The sequence below is a fragment of the Carlito syrichta genome, unplaced genomic scaffold (assembly GCF_000164805.1).
Source record: "Carlito syrichta isolate Samal-C Ts95f unplaced genomic scaffold, Tarsius_syrichta-2.0.1 Scaffold289210, whole genome shotgun sequence".
In the NCBI taxonomy this organism is placed as follows: Eukaryota; Metazoa; Chordata; class Mammalia; order Primates; family Tarsiidae; genus Carlito; species Carlito syrichta.
In genome coordinates this window covers 139,760-155,131 of record NW_007233306.1, presented here as the reverse complement: position 1 = coordinate 155,131, position 15,372 = coordinate 139,760, and the positions used below count along the sequence as shown (strand labels likewise).

Sequence of the window (15,372 nt, the reverse complement as noted above, 5' to 3'; positions counted from 1 at the left end):
CTGACATGAAATCAGTATAATAAACCAGCATGCCATTAGCCATATTTATAAGATTACGTCTTTAACACATCTGATAAATTATGGTAAAAGTGCTCTGGTTGTGACACATTCCTTTAAACAAAAAGATGTCCTGAAATATGTTCACCAATTTTTATAAAAACTAAAAATTATTAGGGGTTTATAACACTCTCCCTCCCACACACAGGTCTGAGAAAAGGTCAAGGCTTCTTAATGATTGACACCCTCAGAATGATGTACTGATGAAGAATTATGATTATGCCAACAATGGGTTTGCCCAAAGACTTGAGGATTTTTATGAACACCAGTATAGTGACAGCGTGGCAGAAAAGAGACATTTGAGAGATTGGGGTTTTGGAAACGAGGGACGAGGGCAAGATGTTCTTATTTGGCTAATCACCAGTGTTTTGATGTCTCCTAAGAGGAGAGGGATTTCAAAAACAAGGTACCTGGAATAAGAACAAGACCATTTCATGAATCAGACCCTGAAGATGATTTTGATCTTGTTGGCAAAGTCTGCGGACAAAGGATGCATACCGTTCATAATCGTCAGGGCTGTAGTAACGTTCGGGAACAATTTCCAGTTAAAGATTTTGGTGTTGATAACAGACGTCGGAGATAAAAACAACTCTACCGTGACAGCAATGAGTACTCACCTCAGGGTGATTTTCAGGACCAGCTACCTCTATAAGGTTTTAATTACCTCAGTAGAGATGATTTTCAAAGGCAAAGACCTTTCCACCAGCACCATTCTCACGATGAAATGAATTTAGAGGATTTAGAATATATGGATGAAGTATCAGAGCATACACTGGGACCTTTCATGATTATTCCAACAAAAAATTCTCAGAGAAAATGCTTTTCAAAAAACTATGTTAATAGAGGTCATGGACAAAGGCTACCACCTTTTCAAACGTTTCGGAAGCAAATGCAGTTAAGAAGTGTTCATTTCAACGATGGAACTGGACCAAGGCAAGTGTCTTGCGGTGACCATCCACCTTGCAAGCTACAAGAACAAATGCCATCAGAAGTCTTGGACTTTGAACAAGAAACATCCTTACAAAGACCAAGATTTTTTCAGGACCACCCGCTTCCTAGGAATATAACTCCTGATCGGTATTTAAACAAGCGGGTCATTTTGTTTTGTACTGTAAGGAATAGTACTCAGTTTCAACAAAATACTCCAAACTTTTTTCAAATTAGAGTATTTGCATAAACATCCAAAAGTGGTATAAAATAACCACTCGAAACTAAAATTCTATATTCTATATAAAATTCTGTTCTATAGATCAAATTTGCAACCAACCAAGGTTTATTTCTGATTGCTGTGAACTGAAAATTTCCCATTATTTCCCAGGATTGAAGTAAGTATAACATAGATTTAAATGGATTAACTCTTTACCATAAGGAATATCAGAAATGTAAATTTAAAGGAAATGCCATGATTTTTAGACAAGGGTTTTAATAAATATCCCTTATGGATGTGCTGCGAAAAATATTTTTGAATACATCTCTGAGTAGTCCTTTTCTGTCATTCAGTTATTTTTTTACCTGTACCACTTAGGTTGAAGCAAGAAGAGATCATCTTCCCCAGAAATGGAAGTGTAAGGCAAGATGGAGAAAGGTGAAGCATGGCATCCCCAGAGAAAGAAGACAAGGAAGAAAGGACATTAGAAGGGAGAGGAGTGAAAGGGGAGGCCAAGGAAAGATGGGAGGACTGGAAGGAAAAACAAAGTCATAGACAAGAGAAAAGCTTGAAGGGAGATGAGGAGTTAGAGCCGGAGAAAGTTACAATGTGCCTTTCCCTGGTTGAGTGTTTTCTCCAGTTATACAACATTGTGCTACATATACTTGGCCAGATGTGAACTTTTGCCCTAAACTAGTATGGGTTGTTTTGATTTTCTTCAGAAATGAGACTTTCCCCCCCTTCGTACGTTTCCTACCAGCAGCTCATCTGTCTTCCTCACTTGACAGGAATTTTGGTACTGGTTTAGCTGTGTGATTGTCTTTTTCAAGCCTATTTCTCATCCCTACCATTGATTGACATGTAAATATGTTAGAAAACAAGTATTTCATGAATTGAGACATAGTCAAGGTTTATGTACAAGCTCTACACAGCTTGGCCATGACCTCTCGAAACAACTGTCACTTCTCTATGACTTGGGGTTCTAAAACTGATTAATCTGTTCAACTCTACCCAGGTTTTCAGTGGCAAGCAATTGGCACCAGCTAAGCCAGACATTTAAGTTTCATTTCCCTTATAACATAGCTTTATTCTATGATTGTAAGTCAACACCCTAACCTCGCCCCCTGTCTTTCACTGGAAACAATTAAAACCAAGGCTGGTCAAACCTCTCTATGACAGACAGGAGGTGCGGTTAGAGCAGGATAGTATTCCAAAGACAGCATGTAAAAGGAAAGTTCTTCTCTTGGTTTCCTTTTTTATTCCCTTTTGTCACTCAGTACCAAACGTGGAGTTGGTGTTACATGTATCCTGTATGAAAGAGTGTAAATTTCAGTATAAAAGGATATTCCATATTGAATCAAACTACTCTATTAAAATCAGATTCAAGTTTGTGTTTCAAATTACCTGTGCTCACTTTCCTAACTTTTTCATCTACTGTAGACAGGCTTTAAATGGTTCAAAGTTATTCCAATCAAATGGCGGAACCTAAAGGAAAAATGTACATAGGCCCCCAGAAAACTTGATCTGAGAACAAACAAGCAAGTGACAGCCCAGACAGGATCCCTCATGTCCTCTTCCTTTCAACTTTCCCGCTACTGACAGGTGGGCCTGTGTACCACAGCATTATTAGAAATTTGGATAAAAAGGGAAACATATTTACAGTTGGAAAAACATGTGTTCTCTCTAAACACTATGAAACATTTATATTTAAAACCTATTAGAATTATCTCTCAAATGTGTATTTCAGTAGAGGTTTATTAAGAGAGGTTTTAGGGTTTAAGCATACGTGAACAGCAAAAATTACATTTTAAAGAAAGTGATCTGTTGGCATTTCCCACCTTCTCAATGTCAAAGAAACAGTCTAGAAGAGTCTGTCCATAAGTAATGTAGCCCATTGATTTTGCTGGTGCCCCCAAATGATTCTGTCACTGTCTTTAACGTCATAATTTAAAAAGGGATAAGGAAACAGAGCAGTGGTGGCCCTGGATCTCCCCACAGGATAAGGAGGGGGCCACACAATGTATTCTACTTCTTACATACCAGTCAGTCAGCAAGGTGCCCTGTATTATTGCTACCATGTTGCATCATGTGGTGATTCTTTTTTTTTTTTTAAGAGTGGGCTACAATTCAGGATTAGGTATACAAGTGGTCATCATACAGTGTTGGAGACCACTGCCCTGCTCGAACCCTGCTGAAAACATACTTGGCGTACGTGCAGTCACAACCAGCCAAGAATGCCTATATTGGCAAAGTCAGATAGGTACGTAGGCTGAGACAAGTTCTAAAAAGTGCAGTGTCTGCTGTGTTAAATTAGATAAAAGGTATACGTTGTCTTGCAAGCAGCTGCACTATATTCTGAAACAGTCACGACAGTCACGCTTTATCACAAAAGCTTTCTAAGATCAAAACAGGGAGTTTTCTTTGCACTGTCTGCACTTTGTCCTCGAAGGCTTACTCAACTATGTTATTTTTTACTAATAAAAGCCTGGTGGGTAAGAGACTCGGGGCTTTTGTCCTGTGAGGCAAAGTACCTCCTGGTTCCCCCACCTTCCAGTTCTAAAAGTGTTTTGTGAATTGTGTTACACCGCACCATTCCACCTTCAGGATCCTTTACACCCAGCCTCACAGGACTCAGCAGTACAGGTAAAGTTTGGGCCTCCCTTTGGTCCCCACTTCACCTGGTTTGAGATCAGGTACCCTGATTAATGTTGTGTCCCGACCCCTACGCCCCGGCAGTATCCCGCTGCCGCCACTTCCTTTCTTTTTTTTTTTTTTTATTTTCTGGAATTTTTTATTTATTATTTTTGGGCTGCAATTGACCATGGGTAACTGAAATTGTAGAAAGAAAAGCCGCAGATAAGGAAGAACTACTGTATATTTCTTTTTAGCTTTTAAATTTTTTTATTTTAAAATTGTGGGGTACAATTCAGGGTTAGGTATACAAATATTCATTGTGCAGGTACCCTTGCTGATGAGGTGTGCCCCCACTTCCCCAGGCAGATTTTGACTACTGTCAATCCCACCTTCCCACCCCACCCCCCGCAGTTTCCGGCTACCATAATACTATAAGAAAAGGATTGCCAATCCCTTTCTTATAGTTCATGTGATGATTCAGCTCACCTTCCCCATTTGACTGTCTGTAAAAGATGTTTGCTCATTTTTTCTTTCAGCACAGTCTGCCTCATGCAGTCTGGATCCTGTTCCATTTGTGATTATAATTAGCACTTGCTTCTTCAAGACTGGCAAAATGATGGTAATCAGTGAAGCTCTGTGATAGGTACCTGGATGTGTATTATCATACTCTACTTTGGTTAATATTTGAAAGTTCTAATAATAAAACATGTAAATATAACTTGATTCTGTTATTTTGTTAGACTGGGGGCCTGTCCAGAAGATAGTCAACGAATGCATCCTTCAGATGGAATGAACTGCAGGAGACAGAGCTGATTCACACCTTAATCCATCTTTGTGTGTGTTCTGAGAAGATGGTTGAATTGATGATTGGAGAGGTAAAAATCCAAGGGATGTGGAAGAGGAGAGACGGTAATATTCTAAGCTATCGATGAAGTGATGCTGTGCCTGTAGATGGCAGAGCTGAAGAGAAAGGGAGCATCAAGATTTACCATCAAGAAAAAACCAGAATCGGAGTTGAGTGGTTCGTTCTGAAAACCATTGACCACACCTGTAGGTCCTCCTTTCTCATTGTTACTGGGCCAAAAATCACTTCATAAGGGAAAAAAGGGTGCGTCAAAAGGCAATTTGTGTGATTATAAAACTAGCTGTCTACATTATATGTGTCATTCAGTTTTTGTAAGCATATTTATAAATATACCTGAGGAAACAGACAGCAGCATCAGATGTGCTGTACCAATAACTGTTACTTTTTCAAAACTCAAAAGTTATCTGATTTATTAAGGCTTTCAGTTATGTATGATAATGAATTACATTTCAGATCGCAAACCTTGTGAAAAATAAATAGTTTTGGTATGATTTATGTACTCATTTTGCAAATAGTTACTGTTTATCCATGGTAAGAGATTGTAGCTTCTATTCAGCTGGTTAAAACACAAAATTAGAGTTTTGAAACACTCATCTGAGTTGGATTCTATCAAGTGACTAGCTCTTTTATCCCTGATGGAGTGACAGGCAAAAGAAAAAACCCATCCTAGACAGGAGTAATAAGAAACCAGCAAAGAATTTTTATAGTTGACATGTGGACTGGCATGATGTATTGCCTACCAATTTTTCCCATGGGCCTCTACTGACCACAGAGGTAATACACATAATTTATGGAGGTGACACACACAATACAATGAGGTGATACACATAATTCTTGGGGGTATTAGACATAATATATGGAAGTGATACGCATAATACATGGAGGTGACACGCACAATACACAGGGATGACACACAATACACAGAGGTGATACACATAATACACAGAGGTGATATACACAATACACAAGGGTGACACACAATACACAGAGGTAATACATATCATATACCGAGGTGTTACACACAACACACAGGAATGATATGCACAATACATGAAGGTGGTACAATACACGGGGGTGTTATGCACAATACACAGGGGTGATACACACCATACATGGAGGTGATATGCACCTACACGGAGGTACTTTACATAATACACTGAAGACCAGGGCCAGGGAACTGGGAGAAGTCCCTCGGGATACCAGGCCTTTACTGAGTGCAAGATGCTTACCTCCAAAGGCAGAGGGCAAGCCAGAGCGCTCTCCTGAGACACAGAAAACTGACAAAAGAAACACTTGGGTTGTTGTGTAAGAGAAGGAGCACACTCCATAAGTGACACGTGAGTGACCCACTGTGGATCACTGTGGCCTAGGAATGACAGCAGTCAGGTAGTAGATGAACCTGAGAGCCTGTAAAACAAAACAAAACAAAACAAAAACCTCTAGGGGATGGTCAAGTGGTCTGGATCTTTGATTCCCAAAGTGTGGACAGAGGGACTGTCATTATACGGCAGCTTGTTGGACATGTGGGACCTCAGGCCTCACCCCAGACCTGCTGAATCATTTTCTAATTATTTACAATTAGATGTCTGGGTGATCCCTGGGTGATCTCTGTACACACTAAATCTTGATAAGCACGATCTTTTAAGATTCATTCTGATCCTCAAAATTCTACTTTTAATGTGTACAACGAAGTGCTGTACGGGGAGCTACACAGAAACTACATGCATGTTCCAAAAAGGGAAAATGCCGTGTGGCTAGTGTCATCAAAGAAATCTCCACCAAGCAAGCAGGAGTTGAGCTGACCCTTGAAAGCTGGAGGAGGAAGGTGATCATGTCAAGAGATGACATAAATAAAGAGTGAGGCAGGAATAGTGTGTGGCCGAGCCTGCCAGGAACAGAAGAGTTTGTAGCTGGCCTGGCAGCAGACAGGAAGGATGGCGGCACTATTACCCTTAGGTCTTGCTAAAATACCCCCAAATCCAACTTTTCAGAAATAGATCACACATGTTGCCCTAAGTCGCCTCACCCAGGCACTGAACAGAATGGTATGAGTGCTCAACTGTAGGTCCAGACAAGGGACAAGGGGCTGGCGTAAGACAAGAAAGAAGCATTCTGACTTGGAGACAGCTTCCAGAAAGAAGGGGCATTTGACTGAGCTTTGAAGGTCAAGTGCGGCAAGGGTATTCCAAGGTGAGAAGACAAACTGAAGAGTGCTGGGCGAAGACTCAGTCTGCCTGGCTGGAGGGTAAAGAACATCAAAGGGGTGGAGTGGGGTCTGAGCCTGGGGAGGACTGACAACCATGAGGTGCTGAAAGTCTTGAATATCTGCTGGGGGGTGTGGCTTATTTTGTAGGCAACAGAAAGCGCACTGTGATTTTAGTCGGGAAGTCATGTGATTACACCTGCTTTTCATAAAAATCTGGCAGCAATACATTGGAGGCAAGAACACCATTCCTGGTATCAGTCCAGGTGAAATAGATTACAGATTTTTACTGGGGTGATAACAATAGGATTAGAAGGGGAAATCAAAGTCAAACATGTTTCAAAGGCTGAATGAGCAGGTGCCATTGCTTGATAAAGTTGATTCTGATCTTGGTTAGTTGAGGCAGGGGTGGCATTAATCAAGAGAAAACACAAGAGAAAGAGCAGGGTTAGAAGAAATGGTAGAGCGCCATCCAGGTCATCCCAAATGTACACTATTCACCATTCCCTGCCTGGATCCCAAGGCTTTTCTTTCCTCCCTTTCTAGAGCGTCATTGCAAGGGGTGATGTTATTTATTGGATGAGTGTATCTCACTTGCCATGACAAATTCATGTTCTCTGGGGAGCTTTGCTCTTCAACATACATGCAAAAGGGATAGAAAAACAAAAAGCAAACTCGTGTGTGGATGGAGGTTATGTCGTGATTTTGTCCATTGAAACTCGGAAATTAGTTTATTTTAATTTTATTTATTTATTTGAGTTGGAGTTTCACTCGGTCACCCAGACTGGAGTGCAGTGGCCACTCCCGGCCACTGCAGCCTCGCCCGCTGGGCTCCAGCGATCCTTCCGTCTCAGCCTTCCAAGTAGCCAGAATTACAGGCACGCACTACCACGCCCGGCTGATTTTTTGATTTATTGTAGAGATGAGGTCTCGCTGCCCAGGCGGGTCTCGAACCCGCAGGCTCAGGCAATCCACTCACCTCAGCCTCCCAAAGGCACGGGATTACAGGCTGAGCCACCAAGCCCAGTTGGAAATTAGTTTATTTAGGTATGCTTCTACACTGCTGGTGGGTATGAAAACTAGTGCAACCTCTCTGGAAGACAGTGTGGTAATTTCTGAAAGAACTAGAAATTGACCTTCCATATGACCCAGCAATCTCCCTACTGGGAATATACCCAGAGGAACTCAAATCATTCTACAAAAAAGATACTTGCACATGTATGTTTGTTGCAACTCTATTCACGATAGCAAAAACCAACCATGCTGGTCATTGAAATTAGTCTGGATTAAAAAATGTGGTACAGATATGCGATGGAACATTATGCAGCCATAAAGAAGGACAAACATATGGACTTCGCATCAACTTGGATGGATTTAGAGTCAATCATACTCAGTGATCTATCACAGAAACAAAGAATAGAGTACCATATGTTCTCACTCATACTCAGACCTTGAACAATTATCATAATACCATAAGAAAGGGATTGGCAGTAGTGGGAAACTGCCAGGGGAGGGAGGGGAACACCTCATCAACAAGCGTACCTGCATAATGAACATTTGTATACCTAACCCTGAATTTTACCCTACATCTTTAAAATAAAGAAAAAGAAAAAAGAAAAAAATAGTAATTTTACCATTATGTGACACACTTTGTTCTGGGAGCTATTAAAATATTGACCTGGCTGGGCTCGGTGGCTCAGCCTGTAATCCCAGCACTTTGGGAGGCCAAGGCGAGTGAATTGCCTGAGCCCTTGGGTTCGAGACCCACCCGGGCAACTTAGCGAAACCTCATCTCTACAATAAATCACAAATTAGCCGGGCTTGGTAGTTCCGACTACTTGGAAAGCTGAGGTGGAAGGATAGCCAGAGCTCAGCAGGTCAAGGCTGCAGTGGCCAGGAGCATGCCACTGCACTCCAGTCTGGGCAACAGAGTGAGATTCCAACTAAAAAAAAAATTGACCTTTTTTAATATTCAAATTTACATTTCTAGTATGGAATGTAAGCATCAAGAATTATCTTGCCAGGCTCGATGGCTGAGTCTGTAATCCCAGTACTTTGGGAGGCTGAGACGAGTGGATTGCCTAAGCACATGGGTTCAAGACCAGCCCGGGCAACTTGGTGAGACCTCCTCTCTATAATAAATCAAAAATTAGCTGGGCGTGGTAGCACATGCCTGCAGTCCCGGCTACTTGGAACTCTAGTGCAACCTCTCTGGAAGACAGGATTGCAGAAGCCCACCAGGTCAATACTGGGGTGGCCACTGCACTCCAGCCTGGGCAATGGAGTGAGACTCCAACTCAAAAAAAAAGAAAAAAGAATTATCTTGTGTTATCTTTAAATCCAGACAAAATTTTCCCATCAGGCATCTTGGCCTGAATAACAGGCATCCCTGTCCTCATATGAAGGCAACAAAACCTGAGAAATAAAGTGAAATTTTGAACTAGGATCTTACTTGTTTAAGAATCATGTTGAGCTTCCCATATAATAAATAATAGCAAGAAAGTTACAGTATCTACCACTGCTTAAGCTACCACGTCCCCAAGAGAAAGACAATGAGGGCTTAGTCTTTAACTTTACACATTTTTTTTGGACATGGGCTATCAAGTATGGTAACCATTAGCCACATGTGTGCTGAGCACGTGAATGTAGTTAGTCCTGATTAAGTTGTGCTATAAATGTATTATACACAACATACTTTGAAAACCTGGTATGAAAAAACAAATGCCTTCTCAATAATTTTTATATTATTTGTTGAGATGATAATATGTTGGATTTAATTGCCTTCTTAAACTCTCTTTAGTTACCCAACTTGAGCGACCACCTGTTTCTCGCAGGGACCTTGACTGATAGAACATACAAATGAAGAATTTTTTTTTAACAATTTTATTTGTATCACATTATATTTCTTATGAAGAATTGGATTAACTGAAACTTTTATATTTTCTCTCTCAGACACATGCACACACACACACACATACACACAAAGCCTAATTTATTAGCTTTATTATTTTATCTACAGAAGTAGCCACTTCTGCTGATATTCTTTCTCCTATAAATTTGTATTAAAAAATTCCCACCTTATAAAGGAACAGGGATACCAGAACCAGGTCTTGAGACCTGGGTGTGAATCCAGTGGAGACTGAAAATCAGTTATAACCACTGGACAACACAATTATTAAAATGCACATACACTGCTTTCTGTCTGCATATACAATCACTGTATATGCAGATTCTATGGCCCAACTTATTTGACTTTTATTTTCATCATTATCATCCACTACTATTTATTTGATGCTGATCAACTGTACAGCATGCAAGGAGTAAGTAAGATTAAGAAGCCAGGGGTGGCCAGGCTCAGTGCCTCAGCCTGTAATCCCAGCACTTTGAGAGGCTGAGGCAAGTGAATTGCCTGAGCCCGCAGGTTCAAGACCAGTCTGGGCAACTTGGTGAGACCTTGTCTCTACTGTAAATCAAAAAATTAGCCAGATGTGGTAGCATATGCCTACAGTTCCAGCTATTTAGAAGGGTGAGGCAGAAGGATCGCTGGTTGACACTGGGGTGGCTGTGAGCATGCCACTGCACTCCAGCCTGGGCAACGGAATTAGACTCCAACTCAAAAAAAAAAAAAAAAAGAGAAGCAGCCAGGGGTATGGGAACCACTGATGAGCATTGTATGCCATGTGTTACCATCCCAAGCACACGGACAGAGTATCAGTGTTGCCATGATGTTCTTTGTGGATTAAAGTGATATTAAATTACAAGCCCATCAGGAACAGACCATCTGTCAGCTTCCCTTTCTACCATGTCCCATGAACCCTGTATTTATGCCAAATTTTAAGTGTGTGCCTTGAAGTTATCGAAGAGACATCCTAGTAATTCAGGAAAGAAAAATAATGGTCAAGTGCAGGGCAGGCTTTGGCTCAGTTATTTGGGCAGGTGACACTCTCTGTGAGCCTCGGTTTCTGTCTCTAGGAAGTAGAAGTGGTAATAGCCACATTTTTCAGATTGTTGTGAGGATTAAATGGGAAAATGAGTGTAATGCACTTGAGCACAGAGCATGGTACATCACAGATGCTCATTTGGTAGCTATGGTAATGATATAGGCAGCTATCCCTAGAAGGAGAGTTGGAACATGTTCCAATTTGGCTTCTGATTCCTCATCTAGGTCCAATGAATTCAACTAAGTAGCAGAAAAGAAAACATTTCTGTCCTTAGTTTTCTTTTTTTTTTTTTTTGAGTTGGAGTCTCACTCTGTCACCCAGACTGGAGTGCAGTGGCCGCTCCCGGTCACCGCAGCCTCTACCTGCTGGGCTCCGGCGATCCTTCCGCCTCAGCCTTCCAAGTAGCCGGAACTATAGGCGCGCGCTACCATGCCCGGCTAATTTTTGATTTATTGTAGAGATGAGGTCTTGTCAAGTTGCCCAGGCGGGTCTCAAACCCGCGGGCTTAGGCAATCCGCTCCCCTCAGCCTCCCAAAGGCGCGGGATTACAGGCTGAGCCACCGAGTCCGGCTTCTTAGCTTTCTTAAGTTTATGTTTACCTGGCTGTTGTCAAAAGTAACTTGATGGTTCAGGAGATATAGGGATGTTTGGCTTCTAGTTTGTGGAAGAGCTCAGTAGTCAGTCCCCAGATCCAGAGATGGAGAGCTTGGGACAAGGTCAGAATAATCCATTGCCACTCAGCCCTGTTCAACAGGTAACTCACAGCAATCCTTAAAGGAAAGGGATAGAGGGCTTCTTCATGTTTCCAAGGTGAAGTCCACGGCTGCTGCTTCCCCCACAAAATATTCCATGGAATAAGTAATCAAAGCCCATACTGTCACCGGGGTGGCAACAACACTTTTTGATCTTGCTTCCTGGAACATTTTGATATGTAAATACCATGACAGGGCAAAAGCATACTATTCCACACTAATGATATCCTCTCACTAAATTAAACCCTGGGACAGTAAGTTATGCTGTGGCGTTAAAACACAGGGAGCCATCTTTGTGGTGCAGTTGATTAGCATAGCTGTTAGCAGAAGGGTTTGTGGTTTGTGCCTACCCAGGATGGTCTAGTTTCCAGACAGTTTCTTGACGACAAAAATGTTCTGGAACCAAATAGTGGTGACGGTTGTACAACACTGTGATTGTACTAAATGTCACTGATTTGTATGTATTTAATAAGAATTAAATGCTAAAATGGTGAGTTTTCTTTATGTATATTTACCATAATAAAAACAAAACCCCATAAGAGGCACTGAAGGATACATTGTTTCTGACCCTGAGTTGTAACTGTATTTTTCTTCCTGACATGTACACACGTATCACATGGTATGCCCTGATATTTGAATGCCTCTATGTATATCTACTTTTTAAAAATCTCTGGTCTAGGGCCAGGCGCAGTGGTTCACCCCTGTAGTCTCAACATAATGGGAGGCTGAGATAGGAGGACTGCTTGAGGCCAGAGTTTGAGACCAGTCTGGGCAAGATAGCATGACATCGTCTTTACAGAAACAAAAAAATTAACCAGGTATGGGTGGTATGTGCTTGGAGTCTCAGCTACTCGGGAGGCTGAGGCAGGAGGATCACTTGAGCTCAGGAGTTTGAGGCTGCAGTGAGCTATGATCACATGACTGCACTCTAGTCTGGGATGCAGGGCAAGACCCAGTCTCTAAAAAAAAAAAAAAAAAATCAAATCCAATCCCTAGTCTAGCATTTTGACATCACTCAGGAATATGTGACTCATTCATATTCACGAGTGGGATTAAGAATTGTATGAACTGCATGAGCACATAGATTCCTTTGCAGAGCTCTTTGGCCTTAGCACATATTTTCCTGTCCTAGAAAATTCTCCCACCCAAAGGGAAGGCTGGAAATGGGATGTATTTCCGCCCTCTCCAAAGGCATTGTATGGCTTTCTCAATGGATGGGAAGCAGGAGAGAGAAAGCTATTCCTAAAGAGTACAACGGAACCAGTTCCTGAGATTCTTCTTCTAGCCAGCTCAACTTCCCAGCACAGGACTCAGGACTCTCAGTTCTTCTAAACAAAGTCAATATTGTTCTTTTATAAAGCGAAGATCATGGAAGGTGGCAGGTCTTAAAGACCTACACAAGCACAGAGTACACAGGTGAAGAGGGTAGCTGCAGAAGACCCCAAAAAGAGACAGCATCTGCCCAGAAGTCCCTGAGGCAGAGGATGGTGAACACTTCCCAAAGAAAGGCTTCAGCAAGGGCCAAGGAAGCTTCACACTGTCAAGACTGGCCCTGAGGAGCAGGGTATGACACCCTTGCACACCGCCGTGGAGAAAGCTGCTCCCCGGGCAAGTTTTTTCTCACTCCAGCTAGCAGATCTCAGCTGCTCTTGCTATACCATTTCTTTCCAGAAATACGACGGCTTGTGAAAGAGTAGCAGGCCTATGACAACCGCTGCGACCAGGATCAGGGAGAAGAGAACCATGAGGAAGACATAGGTGGCGTGGGAGAGAGGTGCAGAGAGTGGCTGCTCAGCCGGGATCATGTTGGTCAGGTTCAGCATGTAGCCCAAGGTCCAGCCAGCGTCGCTGTCCTGGATCTGCAAACAGTGGGAGAAATCTGTGGTTTGTGGCTGGCAAAGAACTGGCCGCTTCCGCCCAGTCCCACCCATGACACCGAGAACCCAGCAGATGGAGAGCACCACGATCAGTTCTCTGACCGGTTTGCTTTTTTTTTTTTAGAGACCAGGGACGAGGTCTCGCCATGTTGCCCAGGCTGGTCTTGAACCCGTGAGCTCAGGTAATCCTCTTGCCTCCGCCTCCCAAAGTGCTGGGATTATAGACATGAGCCACCACGCCTGGCTCGGCTTGCTTTTATATTGTAAACTGGGATACAGTTGTGGGGAAAAGAACGTATGAGCAAGGAACTCAGAGAGAGTGTTTGGTTTGGAGCCTCACTAGAACATTCCCAAAGCTCAGAGAGGAACTGGGCGAATGACCACCTGATTTTCCCACCTAGAAGAACTTACTTCAAATAACCGCTTGGAGCTTGGCATTCCTGTTTTCTTGTTTGTGTGCACTGAGGTCTAGGGGAGGGATGGGACGGTGACAGGGAGCGGGCAAAGGGATAAGGGAATAATGATTGTCACTGGGTTTTTACATCTTTATCAGGCCCGGGAAACTCACCCCTACAAAACCAGGACTTCTTGATGTTTCAGCTAGAGAAAAACCAGGGAATAATCCCAGCAAGTGAGTCTTCCTTAATGGAAGTTGGAAGACTGCGCCCGTGTGTGAGAAAAGATTCTTATTAAATGGTGAAACATGCTGTGACGCTTCCATCTTCTTAGGAATAGCTTCCAGTTGCTCCAAGACTTATTGGAACACAGGGGTCGATGAATAATAAATAATTTGAAATTTTTTTGCATGAGCTGTGTGTGGTCAAAGTAGAAAAATTAGGAAGTGCAGATAATTCTAAAGAAGAAAATGAAAGCCATCCATACTTTGTCACTCAGAAAAGTATGCTGCCATCACTTGGTGGCATGTCCTTCCAGTCCTTTGTGTGCATGTTTTTTCTTACCAAAAATGGGATTAAAGCCGGGCTCGGTGGCTCAGCCTGTAATCCCGCGTCTTTGGGAGGCTGAGGTGAGTGGATTGCCTGAGCCCGCGGGTTCGAGACCCGCCTGGGCAGCGAGACCTCATCTCTACAATAAATCAAAAATCAGCCGGGCATGGTAGTGCATGTCTGTAATTCCGGCTACTTGGAAGGCTGAGGCGGAAGGATCGCCGGAGCCCAGCAGGTCGAGGCTGCGGTGGCCGGGAGCGGCCGCTGCACTCCAGTCTGGGCGACAGAGTGAGACTCCAACTCAAAAAAAAAAAAGGGATTAAATTGCATGTAGAAAAACTCACATAACAAAACCTTGTGAACACCATTCCGTGTCACTTAAGCTATTTCTACATTATCATCAGCATCAGTGGCATGAACTGCCTTGTACATTCACTATTACTCACTTTATCCAACTATTATAAATTCTAGAAATGAAGCAATTGGACAAAATAATGTGCACGTCTGTAAGGCTCTTAGCACATATTGTCAAAAGTTTCCCGAAAGGTCATGCCAATTTGCAAAATCATGTGGAAATCATTCCCTTCTCATCAAAATCATTCCCTTCTCATCAAAATCATTCCCTTCTCATCATTGGAAGCAAGTACCCTTGCCAGTATAAGAAGTTAATGATCTGTAAAAAAATTTAAAAACTGCTTCCCTCTGCGAGGGATGAAACCTTATCTGACTGCATGTTTCAAAGCAGAATCCAGAATTAGAAGAGTTATCACCTGGGAAATATGGGATCACACACTAGAGGAATTCAAAGAATATAAATCACTGCGTGTCAGTCCTAAATTTAACATAGATATATCCTGCAAACAAAATAACCAGTGATGGAATGGAAGGAAGTCTGGGATATTATAACAAGGAAAAGATAGACATTTGAATTAGCAAGGTCAATACTGACAAG

The 15,372-nt window shown here is 42.4% G+C and overlaps 1 protein-coding gene across 3 annotated transcripts in view; it reads right to left on the bottom strand.

The window, feature by feature from the left end:
* Window positions 1-12,882: 12,882 nt before the first annotated feature.
* ENTPD1 (ectonucleoside triphosphate diphosphohydrolase 1) overlaps window positions 12,883-15,372 on the bottom strand; it is a 100,967-nt gene continuing 98,477 nt past the window's right edge. The window contains exon 9 of one of the 3 annotated variants that reach the window (XM_008054198.1): window positions 12,883-13,458. In XM_008054198.1, the coding sequence (XP_008052389.1) occupies window positions 13,252-13,458 (207 nt within the window). In that variant the 3' untranslated portion in view covers window positions 12,883-13,251. The remainder of the gene's footprint in view (window positions 13,459-15,372) is intronic. The other 2 variants (XM_008054197.2, XM_008054199.1) reach the window with 2 other exon arrangements.